Source organism: Microtus oregoni, unplaced genomic scaffold (assembly GCF_018167655.1).
Source record: "Microtus oregoni isolate MIOR12 unplaced genomic scaffold, Mior012 000189F_ref0000355, whole genome shotgun sequence".
In the NCBI taxonomy this organism is placed as follows: domain Eukaryota; kingdom Metazoa; phylum Chordata; class Mammalia; order Rodentia; family Cricetidae; genus Microtus; species Microtus oregoni.
In genome coordinates this window covers 350,331-365,266 of record NW_024544848.1, presented here as the reverse complement: position 1 = coordinate 365,266, position 14,936 = coordinate 350,331, and the positions used below count along the sequence as shown (strand labels likewise).

Below are 14,936 nucleotides of genomic sequence, written 5' to 3'. Positions count from 1 at the left end.
GGTCATGGCCTTCAGTCAGCCACTCAAAGCAGCTCTCGGCCTTGTGTCTATTTAGCCATAAGGAGATGCTACAGAAGCTCTATATGGGATTTCTCTTTGTAACGTAATCAGGCTTTAGCTAAGGGTACTCTTGAACAAAGCAAAGCTATTTCTAAACAGCTGGGGTCTGCAGGGGCTTCCACTGGGTACAGGTAAAGAACAGAGGAAGAATTAATGTTTTTAAAAAGTTTTAACACGGTCAACTAGTAACAGAGTATGACAAGTTCCTGTAGTTATGGGTTTATATCTGGATGAGATCATCTGAAGCTGAAAATGCACCCTAACTTATTACCAACCATTAGAATCTAAGCTTAGCTTGCCTTAAGTATACTCAAAACACTAGCATTTGCTATATCACACTGCATATCACTAAACCAGGAAAACCGGAAGTGTAGTTTCTACCGACTACACATCCATTTTATAGCACCATAAAGTACAGAATGGGGAAGTCAAACTAAGGCAAGACAGAGATGCCCTCCCTTTGCATCTCAAGCAGGCACTGTACAGAAGTACTCGATTTCAACACTTTATCATACAGTGTTTATTAAAATTGATTGTGTTTTCACAAAATAAACTAAATAAAATAAAACTAAACAATTTAAATTAGAGTACTCACAAAAGACCTTACAGGTATGTGTAACATTAAAACAAAAAGTTTTCCTGCTTTATAACTGAAAGATTTCTATCAAGTTTCCTTTGATACACTACGGTCTAACATGCTCATACAAATATCCCTCTAGTAAACATACGGGTTATTTTATGTATTATAATAGATTACAAGTTTCCCTTTAAAAAATAAGAGTAGAGGAGAAAACAATCCAAACTTAAAAGTAAACCAGTACGGATCGTCTGTCCTGTACGGATCCTCTCTCAATACCTGGGTCCTAAGCAGTTCTTACTGTGAGAAGAGACATAAAGGGCTTTGTCCAGGCCAGTGTAGCCTACAATTAAGTTTGGTTTAAGTCAGGGTGACTTAACCTACCACTGGGGACTTTTACTCATTCAAAGCAAACCTTGGAGGAGCTGTGCCTAACAACAAATGTCAAAGTGGCTTGAAACTTGCAGCAAAGTCACTATTAATATAGTTATTATTTAGTCAGTCTTAAATGCCAATCCAGATGTCAAAGTGGAGGATTTAAATTAGGCAGGGTGGACATGTACTCACAAGAGCCGATTATTTTAGATACATAGTACTAAGATAGCCACCTAAATTATTTTCAGCCTAAATAAAATTCTTATCTTCTAGCTTTACAAAGCCAAAGGAAACTCAACGAATGAGCATTTTAAAATGTGATTGTCACCACACTTCATTATTTGGCTAGATGAAGCTCAGTAGCAGAGGGTTTGCTTAACATGTACAAAGTTCTGGATTTAATGCCCAGCTGCTAGAAAAGAGGATAACTTATTATTTGATCCAAATCTGTATATATAGCAGAATCTCTAGGTCATATAAGGGGAGAGGAAGATTTTTTTCCTCTACAAATGGTTGCACATCTAAACTAATAACCTTCAACCTCTGAGTCAGGGTCCTCTAAGGCTACACATGGCAGAGAGTTGCTGACCCAAGTTTCAACCCAAAACCCTTTACTTCATGCATTACCACAGTCCATATTTTCAGAAAACCTCAGAAATACATATATTTTCCCTAATCTTCCCGAAGAATGAGAAAAAATGATAACTCTATACAAAAAAGAACTGTCCAACAGCTCATTTACTTCCTCTAAAACAATGGTTCTCAGCAGGGCTGTGGTGGCGCACTCTTTTAATCCCAGCACTTGGGAGGCAGAGGCAGGCGGATCTCTGTGAGTTCGAGGCCAGCCTGGTCTACAAGAGCTAGTTTCAGGACAGGCTCCAAAGCCACAGAGAAACCCTGACTCGAAAAACAACCACAAAAAAAATGGTTCTCAATCTGTGGGTTGTGACCCCTTTGGTAAACCTCTATCTTCACAAAATATTTACAATATGATTCATAATAGCTGCAAAATTATGAAGTAGCAATGAAATTAATTTTATGGTTGGGGGGAGCTATATTAATGGGTTGCAGCATTCTGAAGGTTGAGAACCACTGATCTAGAAGGAGATATTCTGAGGGTAAAGATGGCGGGTAACAAGAGATGACTCAGCTTACTCCTGTGGTCAACATTGGGTTTAAAAGTCTAAATATCTGCCGGGCAGAAGAGATCTGATCTCTGATATGTTCCTAGCTAAAGATTATCTATGGTAAACAGAACCAGGAATATTTGAGGTGTGGACAGCTTCACAGACAAGGTAATATAAGCCAACTAACTTTCTCAGGTATAAAACAAAGATGTTTCATAATGAAATGCTCTCTGAAGCGTGTGGAATCCACTAGCCCTGAAAAGAGAATTTATTCTAGACCAGAGGTGCATTGTTAGCTAACGCAGGAAGAAGTGGTGTGGGGAGCCCTTGATAATCCAGGTCTCTCCCTGCTTCAGATGGGGTTTTGATTGTCTTCATCCTTCAAATCAGTTAGCAAAGCTTGGCACTAGGAAAGAAATCACTGTGATTTTAAGAGTTGGAGTCGGTAGCCCGATGTTAGCCTATTCTACAACTCATTAGCACCGAAAGGATAGAGGCAGTCACTAACTGGGCTGTGTTACACTGTACTAAATAAGCACTACACAGATGTGTGCTTTGCGCCATATCGTGCTACTCTTCTTGAAATTCAGGCAGTTACAGAAAAATAGCTTTAGCCATTTGATTATTTGAGTCTTTAAGTCTTGCAGGTACTCACTAGAATACCCATACAGCTGAATTTTCTAATAGTAAATCACAGAACTAGAGAGAAGAAAGGAAAGTCAAAAGTCACTTGGCAAAACACTACACACCATGAGAAGACTTTCTACATCTGGCATAAGAGGGAACACAGCTAATGATGCCACCTGAGTCTCCCTGCTTCCCTTTTCATTGTTAGAGAAGAAGAGACTTTAATAAGTTGTGCCCAAACATTTCTGAGCAATGTCACTTACTGGTCCCACTGCTGTTCTTTTCTGCTCCATTCTGAAGAGATCCTTTCATAAAACCACCATTTATCAGCAAATATAAGTGGGTTTTAAAAAAAATCAATAAGCTTTTATCTTGACATATACACAAACATCTACTTTTTCTATAAGTCTCAAGATTGAGAGAGCCCAGAAGTCACTTAATTGCATGACATCACCTCCACATGTCTATATCAAGACACAGACCAACTGTAAAGCCAGGATTGAAGTTAAAAGAAAACCAAAGAGTTACCAAAATCTAGAGATGAGAGGAAAAGTAGTGGCCACCATGTATGCCTGGTGCTCCAGTGTTACTGTACTTCAAAAAGGAAAAAAAAAATCATCTTTACTGAGGGAGTTCAAAGAATGAAAATTTTGATTTTTCTTACTTTATGTTGTTTTTAATAACTGTACAAAGGCCACTAGAGGGTATGGGTAGAGCACTTGACCAGCATGCAAGAGGTCCTAGGTCCAGGTCAATGCTTAGTGATTAAAAAAATATAAAAATTTCTTTGAATTCTTTAAGAAATGTGGGGGGGGGGGGGGCTGGAGAGATGGCTCAGCGGTTAAGAGCATTGCCTGCTCTTCCAAAGGTCCTGAGTTCAATTCCCGGCAACCACATGGTGGCTCACAACCATCTGTAATGAGGTCTGGTGCCCTCTTCTGGCCTGCAGACATACACACAGACAGAATATTGTATACATAATAAAAAAAAGAAATGTGTGTGTGTGTGTATACACAAAACTCTGATAGTTCCATTTACTTTAATAAGGTATTTGACAACAATGGCACAAGAAAAATCAAGATAACACTGGAGTTACACTTTTTGGAAGCACAACCAATGATGACAATTTAAAAATTGTGATATAAGCTCAAAAATAGAAGAGAGGGATTTGAAAACAACTAGAACATGCTTTAGAGAGCATGATACACAGGAGGATATTTAGTTTTCATTCTATCATATGTCAGTGATACAAGCAAATAGTATAGCTAACATAGTAAGTCTTCTCTTGCTTCTTTTTCCCAGCTCCAGGAGCACAAAAGCAGCAACTATGCCACACTGCGCATATTCTTGTTTACATTCACTTCATCCTCTACACTGGGGCCTCTTGCTCCTCAGCCAATCCATACAGGGCTACAAGTTGTATTAAGGTAGTTATACAGCTCTTTCTAACTATGTCCTTCTAGGATGCTATAGTTAGAAAACGAATGATAGGAAAGTTATAATCACTCAATGTAACTGTTTTTCAAATGATAAAACAGTTTACTAAATCCTTGTAGGTTTGTGAGTCTTAACCCTTCACCATAATGTGGCCAGCGACTGAGGAGGTATTCTCTAGGTCATGTATCAAATCAGTAACCTGCCAGTGCATAATATGCTGGGACTGAATGCAACCAAAGCAGAAAGCTGTATTGCTTTAAGTCTATAAGCTAGTGGTGCAGTGCATGCATGGCTACTATCATTTTTCATATTTACTTCTCTTTTGAGTCATTAGGTTTTTATGACTACTGCTCCACTTAGTGTAACAGTCATTGCTTTGGTTGAGAGACCTGAAGCAACAGATTCAGCAGAAAAATGGTGCTTTTATTTTTGCTCCTCTTGTTCTTCTGTGCTCTCCTTATATTAACTGGCCACATAATAATCTGAAAATCACTTAAAAGGAAAAGGAAAATGCAGAGCCAATGAGGTACAATTTGAAAAACCTTCAAGCATAATTCTACGTGGTTTCTGGGCTACCAAACCACTCTTTGTAGAAAGACACCAGGAATGGGTAAAATAAAAGCATTTGTGTGCAAAAGCAAAGCCATGCTAGCAGATACAGGGTTTGGCATTCATTTCATATTTCCAGATACTGTGAGCTTCTACCATACATACATACTGAAGCAGCTAAGTTATCTGCAGAGGCCCCAGCAATGTGCTTGCAGACAGGAGAGCTGGTTACTTCTTATAATTTCATGACAAATTCTGTCTCTTCCTTCTACTTTACTTCTGGGAAGTATATGCAGATTACATACCTGGCTACAGCTTCACTGTACACAAAACCAGCATCAGCTCGCTTTACGATTTCAAAACACAGATCTGCTCCATCCATACTGCAGAGAAATGTGGAAAAGAAAATTAGAAAAGAGAAATTTCCAAGACAGCGTTCTAAGTGAACACATCGTTGTTGGGTGTTGACTGACTACTGATTATTGTGAATTATTTAAATCTTCCACTCTTTCCATGAAAAGCACACACAATTATAACCACCTGTTGAAAATCTACAGAAAAAGGAACTTTTAGGGAGATTAAGCTAACAGAAATATCAAACAACACAATATTGTAGTAATAAGTCTCAGAAGAGAGCAACTCTAGAGGTGGTGGGTATAATTTTTGAATTAAATTACCAAATTTTCTATGTTAAGTAATGTAGTGTTTTAAGAATACAAAGGTTTTTTAAACAATATTTTTAATAGTTATCATCAATAATGGGAAATTTAAATTACATTCTGTGAAAGGAAAAAATAAGCCAGTACAAAATTTATTATACCTTCCATTATCCAAATCAATTACTACAGACACATTCTAACACACTGATGTGATGGTAATATCCTGTTACTACCTTGCCCTAAAATTAATTCTCAATTTCTCATCTTAATTCTCAATTTCTCACCCTGTAAGTAAGTATACTTTGATCTAATCTACCCATTGACGTTTTAAGGAAATCAAACTGTACACAGGCGGATCTTAACATGCCATTTCCTCTTTCTGGTATATGCTCTTGTAATACTGTTTTTCATATCTAAAACATACCTTAATTCAAATTTCCATTCCATTCCCTTCTACAAAGAAATCTCCCTCATGACTGCTAGCTTTTAATTGCTAGTAAACTACAGTCTGCATCATAACTTTGAGGCTTTATATAACCTACGCACATACCAATATACAGATACATATATGAAACTCATGCAAGATTACTTGTATTAAAATTACTCAAATATTTTTTTAATTAATTTATTTATTAAAGATTTCTGCCTCTTCCCCGCCACCGCCTCCCATTTCCCTCCCCCTCCCCCGATCAAGTCTCCCTCCCTCATCAGCCCAAAGAGCAATCAGGGTTCCCTGACCTGTGGGAAGTCCAAGGACCACCCACCTCCATCCAGGTCTAGTAAGGTGAGCATCCAAACTGCCTAGGCTCCCCCAAAGCCAGTACATGCAGTAGGATCAAAAACCCATTGCCATTGTTCTTGAGTTCTCAATTGGATGAAGAAATTATGGAATATATACATATTAGAGTACTACTCAGCAGTAAAAAACAAGGACTTCTTGAATTTTGCATACAAATGGATGGAAATAGAAAATGTAGACAGAATATTGTAAACATAATAAATAAATAAATAAATAAATAGATAGATAGATAGAGTTTTAAGCTTTTTAAATACTGATCCCAAATAGTGATTATTAGTTTCTTCTATAGGTATTATATTTATATATAGCGAGTTCTCGCTCTTTCCTCCCTCCCTTTCTTCTTTACTGTAGTACTGAGGATAGAATGCAAAGCCTCACACAAGCTAGTTAAGCACTCCAATACTGAGTTATGTCCCTAGCTCTGGTACTTTAGTTAATAATAAATGAGATCTTTTTAACATTATATTGTTTTTTATTCAGAGATTCATAATCAGGAGCACTGAACAAAATCACAGGCATAACTTTTAAATATACAAACATGTTTTAGGAAGGATTGTTTGGAAAGACATCTGATTATTTATAACAGTAACTGATATTAAGTAAAAGCAATGTGCTAATTTTAAGCTTCATGAGATACAGAAGTAAAAACTAAAAATATTGTTATTTACGCAAATTTTATTCACCATAAATTTAATCTATACATATTCATAGTTTACAATCCTGATATAATAATAACCTTGAACGTTTTAGACAAAACTGATGATTTGTTTCCTTTGATACATTATTTGAAAGTATAATACTTCCAAAATAGTGATAAAGCTTCTTTTACTGCTTTTCTCTTTGGTTTCTCTTCTTGGCGTACTTATTCAGCAGTTCACAAATCTTCAAAGGGCATGTTTTACATTTTCCTAGGTGTCTCCTATGAGAGTGAAATGAAAGGGAGAAGAAATTTTGTTTGGAAAAGGATGGGGAGGGCTTCTGTACTGCACACGGAGAGAAACTAGGGAAGTTTGCTATAAATCATGAAAAGTGGTGGAATTATGAATAAACGACTTTAACTGCTCATTCTTTCTGTCTATATGAATCAAGAATTATTTATATATTAAGAAAATGATCCAAAGTCAATGTATCAAACAAAATAGGTCACAAGGTATGATTGCATGTGTACTGAAAAGGATGAGAATATGCTACTCCCAATTCTGCCACTATGGTCTAAGGATGATTTTGAGCTGAAAGCATGGCATCATACATTATGATTTCAGAGTCATGCCAAATTGTTACAGTAATTTGTACACATTTCCAGTCAGTTTCTATACTGGTCTCCAAAGCACACCAACTTGTAAGAGATGGCAGATTGGCATTTGTATGCAAATGACTCCTTGAGGAACACTGTTATAAAGGACAGACAAATTTCTCTGACTAGCATTTTCCCTGAAGATGACAAAACAACCAGAAAACCTAGATGAAATTAGAAAAAAAATTTACATCTTCAAAGAGGAGCACAGCGAGTTGAAAACAGAGAAACATTAGAGCTCAAAGACATGAGCAAGAAGAGCTGCTTGTGTTCTGGGCAGTGGGGGTGGTGAGGTAGGGTGGTGGTGGCTTGCAGAAAGTGAGTCATACAAAGGAGGCAGATGTAGGAGAAGACTTTTGGGGAACTATAAAGTGATAGGGTTCTGATGCTTCTGCACCTGGATGCTCTAAGAGGGGAGAGTCAATTCTTGTCTGGCAGATGTCTGAAGAGTCTGCAATAGTCTAAACAGCTGCATTTTGAAAACTGTGATATAGAGTGCACAGAAACCCCTAAATGTTTATTATTAGTTACTAGGTAGGTAAAAGTTAAGCTTAGAGATTTCAGCAAAAGTAAGCATTCAGGGTATGTTTCCTGGTAATAATGCAGTTATGACTGAAGTAAATTGATAAAACAACAATAAAATTCCCCTAAAAACTTGTTAGTTGAAGAAAGTATGTACAGTAACTGATTAATCAAGGAAAAACTCATAATGATAATTAGAAAAAATTCTAACATTGATAAAAAATAGTAGATGTCAAAACTTATGTAAGATTGAGGTATTGGCCTAGGTGTGTTAGTGTACACCGTTAATCCCAATATTCTAGAAGCAGAGGCAGACAGGATTACTGTCAGTCCTAGGCCAACGTGGTATATACAGTTGAGTTCCAGCACTACAATTTAGTAAGTTGGGGAATAGTTCTAATCTTCCACTGTAAGAAAGCAATCCATGTAACACACACACACACACACACACACACACACACAGAGAGAGAGAGAGAGAGAGAGAGAGAGAGAGAGAGAGAGAGAGAGAACATGGCCTTGGAGAAACTTTTGTTTAGTCAGCAAATTTATTGTTCATGGAAAATATATCAATAATCAATATTAACCTTTCTGAGAAAGAACTTTATAGTGCTTGTCAAATTCTTTAAAATATACATGTGTTCCTTGACTCAGTTAATTTTATTCTAAAGGGAAGACTTAGGGATATCTCCCAGTTTTAATGAGAATGGTTTATCATAGTTTATTAATAAGAGGAAATTGGAAACAATTGAAATTGCAGTACTAGAAGAATGTCTATATAAACTGGCAAGCTCACATCACATTAAATGATGTTCTATATTATTGACATAATAAGACACATAGGCAGATATACATATATGTGTGTGTGTTTGTGTGTGCAGGTGTCTAAGATGTAGAATAGGAACGGAGTACTAAAGAGTGGCTAGAATGGCCCTTTAAACACTTGGCTTCCTTTTACTTTTTTATAAGCAAACAGGCATTTATCACATGAGATCACTTCTAATCTTTCTAAAATGTGAAAAGGTTCCTTCAGAACAGCACTAAAGTAGGTCTTGCAAAATCGTTTGAATCCATTAATCTGTGACAATGATTTTGTCTTGCTGTAATAAAACAATTAAGTTAGTATTTAGTACATAGTTATGTGATGGGCATTTTCTTGGTGGTTTTTTTTTTTTTTTTGGTTTTTCGAGACAGGGTTTCTCTGTGGTTTTGGAGCCTGTCCTGGAACTAGCTCTGTAGACCAGGCTGGCCTCAAACTCACCGAGATCTGCCTGCCTCTGCCTCCCGAGTGCTGGGATTAAAGGCATGTGCCACCACCGCCCGGCTTTTTCTTGGTGTTTTACATTCACTAGTTTATTCACTGGCTACAAGAAGTCTATTAGGGGCTGGAGAGATGGCTCAGTGGTTAAGAGCATTGCCTGCTCTTCCAAAGGTCCTGAGTTCAATTCCCGGCAACCACATGGTAGCTCTATAATGAGGTCTGGTGCCCTCTTCTGGCCTGCAGACATACACATAGACAGAGTATTGTATACATAACAAATAAATAAAAAAATATTAAAAAAAAGAAGTCTATTAGGTAAGGTAGTACAAGAATCCCCATTTTATTTAGCAGAAAACTGAGAAACAACACAGGATAAGTGAAAGGTCACATGATGCTTTTTTCTCTTAACTTTTCAAGGCAATATCTTACTACATAGCCCTGGCTGGCTCTGACCTCTGATAAGGTCAGGATTCAAACTCTGGAAGTCTGACTTTGAGGTTCATGTACTACCCCTGAAACTGGTTAGGTTTCAAAGAGTAAAACATCCTAATTCTGTGCATCATTCATTTTCATGACAACTACGGGGGTCCCATGGTCTAGATCACTGTACTCAAGAGTGTGAGTGCGTGTGTGTGTGTGTCTCAGAATGCAGAGCTTCCCATCCTCACTCTAAATAATATATGTAGATGCTATTATTGTTGCTGTCGTTTAAATGAGTCCTCTAACCACCTACATTTAATAAGCCTCCCTGTGTGTGTATTGATCTTTTAAGACCAAGGTCTTACTCTGTAGTTCAGGCTGGCCTAGAACTCAGAGGGCTCCCTCTGAATTCAGTTTTTAAAGTGCTAAGATCACAGGTATATGCCACCATGCTTGTCTAGAACTCAGAGGGCTCCCTCTGACTTCAGTTTTTAAGGTGCTAAGGTCACAGGTATATGCCACCATGCTTGTCTAAGATCACAGGTATATGCCACCATGCTTGTCTAAGATCACAGGTATATGCCACCATGCTTGTCTAGTACTCAGAGGGCTCCCTCTGACTTCAGTTTTTAAGGTGCTAAGATCACAGGTATATGCCACCATGCTTGTCTAGTACTCTTGATGATAAGTCCTGTAATCCTTGCATATACAAACTAATTTTTTGACTAAAAAGAATCTTAATTTTGTTTAACTTTCCTCAAATTTACAGCTTTGTTTGTGGGATTGATTTGATATCTTCACAAATGCTACATAACTGGTATTTCTTCCTTATTCTTTGGCCCTTGCTATGTTTCTGTCTAGAATATCCTCTATTTATACGTGTCTGCACTGACGCTCTTCACCAGCTTCCTATGAACCTTCCTGTCTATCACAGCTCCCAACTCTTCTCTCTACTGAACATGTGAGCTTTAAGAATCTGGGCCTAAGACCATTTGGACCTGTACTGATAGTTACTATTTATTTTATAGGCCTGACTGGTCTATATAATTCGACTGTAGGCAACTTTGAGGGCAAAGCAGCTCTTTGTTCGTCAATATAAAACCACATATAATGGTGATTATTTATGAGCCTTTATGGGGAATGAGTTCATTTCTGAAAGACAGAAAACACACACACAGAAGCCTTTGTCACTCTTCCTACATCTATACCATATTCTACAACTGGCAAGGGGAGTTAGCCTTATTCAAGTACAATTAGTGAGCACTTACTACAGGTCGAGAATAGAAAGACCAGCTATTTCATGAATAGCTGATCTTTTAAGAGCCTACATCACAGAAAAGGAGATAAAGAAAAAATGAAAGCAAAACAAAACAAAAGATGAGTGCATCTTAAAAGTTCTGATGGAGGGAGATGCTCAATGTGGGAAGAATTCTGAGAGTTTCTATGAAGGAGGCAGCCTCTGAGATGGGTTCTGAAGAAAAGAGGTAGGAAAAAGATGAAAAAAAAAAACAAAATAGTGCAAGAACATAGTTTAGAGGAAGGTCAGTGTCTCAAGGAATTTCTTCTGCTAAACAAGCAAAAATCAAGCCTGGATGGAGTCCCAGCAAGTGAGTCAGCAAGTACAGTAGGTTTGTGGTTTGATAAGGAAATGTGTGAGGCTATAATCTGAGATAAGTTCTCAATTTCTATGGATACTGCAAAGAGGCCATAATGATATTCTTTCAGTGGGAACCTAGGCAGGGACCAGTGAAGTATTTAGGATTGTCAATGAAAAAACACCATCATCATGTATGTCGTTGGAGAAAGGACTCACTCACTGGGATGGGAATTCAATGGCTTAATAAAGCAATTATGATATACTGTCAAGAACATTAAAATAATTTGAATATAGCCCCAAGTGTCTATTTCCCAGTTCTATTTATTTTGGTGAGAATCATCTATTTTTGTCCTCACTTACTTGATGTGAAGCTTTATATCTTCCCTTTCTTTAAGTTGTTTTTTTTTCCCCAGTGTGTTTTATTGGCGTGAATGCTATGCTCAATTGAATATAACTCTTTCATATTAATACTGAATCAAATTAATTTTTTTCAGTTTAAAAAATCTATTGATGTTTTCCTTTGTGAACCTTAGTCCTTTGAAGTTTTAAAAGCTAACCAAAGATCTGGTAATCAATATTCTATTTCTTGTTGGCTTTTCCTGATTAGCCAACATTATACAAACTCAATTTTGTCTGTAGTATTCCTATTTGTGATTAGGGGGTAGGGTGGGATTTCTGAACTGATAGTTTTCTCTGCACTATTACAAATTCTCTTCAATTTTCTGAACTTTATCACATGTACTGTTCAATGGATTACTATAGAAAGGGAACGCCAATACTGCCCACCTGAAGCTCTGGTACATCTACTGTCCAATGTGGCCTCTCATAGCTTTATGGTTCTGAATGTTTGGTAGAACCTAAAAAGAACCCCCCCTCTGAGTGGGTGGTAAAGATCAGGAAATATCTGAAGAAGCTTCTTCTCATAGATCGTGGAAGGAATGAATGTACCAAAAAGGGCATCAAGTGAGGGTAAGTAGACACAAGTAGACAGAACACTAAAGGAAGGGGAAGATCATGGAGAGAAGGCTGGACAAGTCCAACACATCTTTCTTTGTACTTTGCTAGTCCCCCAGGGTACAGATCCATACGTTTTAACACATATCACAGGCAGCCTCCCTTAGTTTAGGCCACCCCTAGCATGTTTTGGGCACAGAGAGTGTTCAAAGGAAGCCTATGTTATCCTGTGTCTGAGAATTTAAAAGCTGTAGAGGCAATGTCTCACTTATCCAAAGTACTCAAGGTCAGAAGTGTTTTGGATTTCAAAAGTTTTTTAATTTTTAAATAGTGGATCATGCACATGTTCACACATGTACAAAACACACGCACACACACACATCAAAATTTTCATACTCCCATGTTTTTACTGTCATCTGTCACATGAGGTGAGTTATAGAATATTCCACTTATGCCTTTATTTTGCCACACAAAAAATTTAGGATTTGGAGGTATTCTGGATTTTTGGATCAGGAATATTTACTTGTCCATCAAACTTACAAATTGCTAAACATGTTCTACAAGGCTGAGTGTGGTAGTGTAAAAGTCTAATCCCAGAACTCAGGAGACAAATGGGTCTCTGAGTTTAAGATCAGCCTGGCCAGGGCCACATAGTGCAACACTGTCTTAAAGAAAAAAAAAAGAATGCCATTAAACGTGTTTTAGGTGCCTTGACAAATTGCAAACAGATTTTTTTAAAAGTACTTGTAGTTCTTTTGTTCCTTACAAATCCTCACTAGAACTATGTTTGATAATGGTGCCTCCTAGTGGATGAAAAAAAAACCAAAACGAAATCAAAATTGCTTCAAGGGACCGCAGAGCATCTTAAAATAGTAGCAGCAACAGTCTTCTGGAGTATTAGCTGTTCATGGTCCCAAACCTCCCTAAAGTTCTGTGAACTTCCTAGTCAAAAAAGGTGGTAGATGGGAACCATAGTTCTTGTATCAAATAGCAACACAATTGTTTGCTCAGTGTTTTCACGAATCCCCACAGCTGAAAACCTATCTCCCCAACAATAGTCACATCACAGAATTTTTTTTTGAGACAAGGTCTCACTCTTCAGCCCAGGGTGGCCTGGAACTCATCAGGTAAGTCATGGTCTAAAGAGACCATTATTTCCAGCTATCTATAGATTTCAACTACAACACTAAGTGGTTTGATTATACTCGCACATGGTAGTCTAAAGTCCAAGGTCCTCGGGTCTTTCTTTTCTACCCAACCCTCTCCTCCTAAACTGCTTTTTTTTTTAAACCATCATTAGTTCTAAAACATATCATGTAAATATACCTTACATGCAACTCTTCACCTAGTGTGTATCAGCTCATCTAGTTTAAACGCATTTCTTTTCAAGTTTATTAGAGGTCTGATCTAGTATTGTACACCCTTGTACAATGTGTCAATGGTAGTGACTCCTATGTATGCATTTTTTAATCAGCATAAATGCAAACAGCCTGAGTTGATGAGCAATACCTACCTATTCCCAAAGCTCACTTCTGAAAAGCTAGTGTTTCTTCAACCTGGCACCACTTTTGGCTATTTTGTCTCCTTCCTTCCTTCCTTCCTTCCTTCCTTCCTTCCTTCCTTCCTTCCTTCCTTCCTTCCTTCCTTCCTTCCTTCCTTCCTCCCTCCCTCCCTCCCTCCCTCCCTCCCTCCCTCCCTCCCTCCCTCCTTCCTTCCTTCCTTCCTTCCTTCCTTCCTTCCTTTGAGACAAGATTTCTCTGTTTAACAGTCCTGGCTCTCCTACAACTAGCTCTTGTAGCCCAGATTGCCCTCAAACTTACAGAGATCCTCCTGCCTCTGCCTCCCAAGTGCTGGTATTAAAGGCATGAGCCACTACCACCTGGCTGGCTATTGTTTCTTTAGTAGTAAGACCTTTTTTTCCATCATTCCCTCTACACTGTACTTGTAGAATTCCTATTCCTAAGGTATGTTGGAAGTTCTCTAAATGGCTTTCATGGTTCTCAGTTTCCCTTTTATACTGTTCTTTGTTCTCTATTTCTTCAGTGCTGCCTTTCAACTGGCCCATATCAGTTCCAAAGACAGAAACACACTGACAAAGATATATAAACATTGCACGCACATATAACATACACTCTCCTACGGCTTTTTCAACATTTACCAAATACAACAGCCTTTTTTTTTTATATGGTTGCTATTCCTTCAAAGAGTCCTGATGTGGGATTTCCCTCTGTATGCTGTGATTGCCGTTAATGAATAAAGAAACTGCTTTGGACCTATAGCAGGGCAGAACTTAGCTAGGTGGGAAGAACTAAACTGAATGCTGGGAGAAAGAAGGGCGGGGTCAGAGAGATGCCATGTAGCCCTGTTGGAGACAAATGCTGGAACTTTAGCCAGTAAGCCACAGCCATGTGGCAATATACAGATTAATAGAGATGGGTTAAATTAATATGTAAGAGTTAGCCAATAAGAAATTAGAGCTAATGAACCACACAGTAATTTAATTAATACAGTTTCTGTGTGATTATTTTGGGGCTGAGCAGCTGGGAACAAACAAGCAGTCTCTCTCCAAAAGAGTCCCCTTTTATATTACCTACATTTTCTTGAGCTCAAATTATTGGAAACTTCAAAATTCCTTTTTCTATTATCTACATTTTCCTGAGTACAAATTTTCCATCTTGAGA

The 14,936-nt window shown here is 37.9% G+C and overlaps 1 protein-coding gene across 1 annotated transcript in view; it reads right to left on the bottom strand.

Annotated features, from left to right (window-relative positions):
• The window catches only part of LOC121445427 (peripheral plasma membrane protein CASK-like), a gene marked incomplete at its 3' end in the record, with an annotated part of 332,821 nt that overhangs the window by 158,125 nt on the left and 159,760 nt on the right, over nt 1–14,936 (bottom strand). The window contains exon 4 of the mRNA XM_041647561.1: nt 5,058–5,135. Coding sequence (XP_041503495.1) covers nt 5,058–5,135 — 78 coding nt within the window. The remainder of the gene's footprint in view (nt 1–5,057; nt 5,136–14,936) is intronic.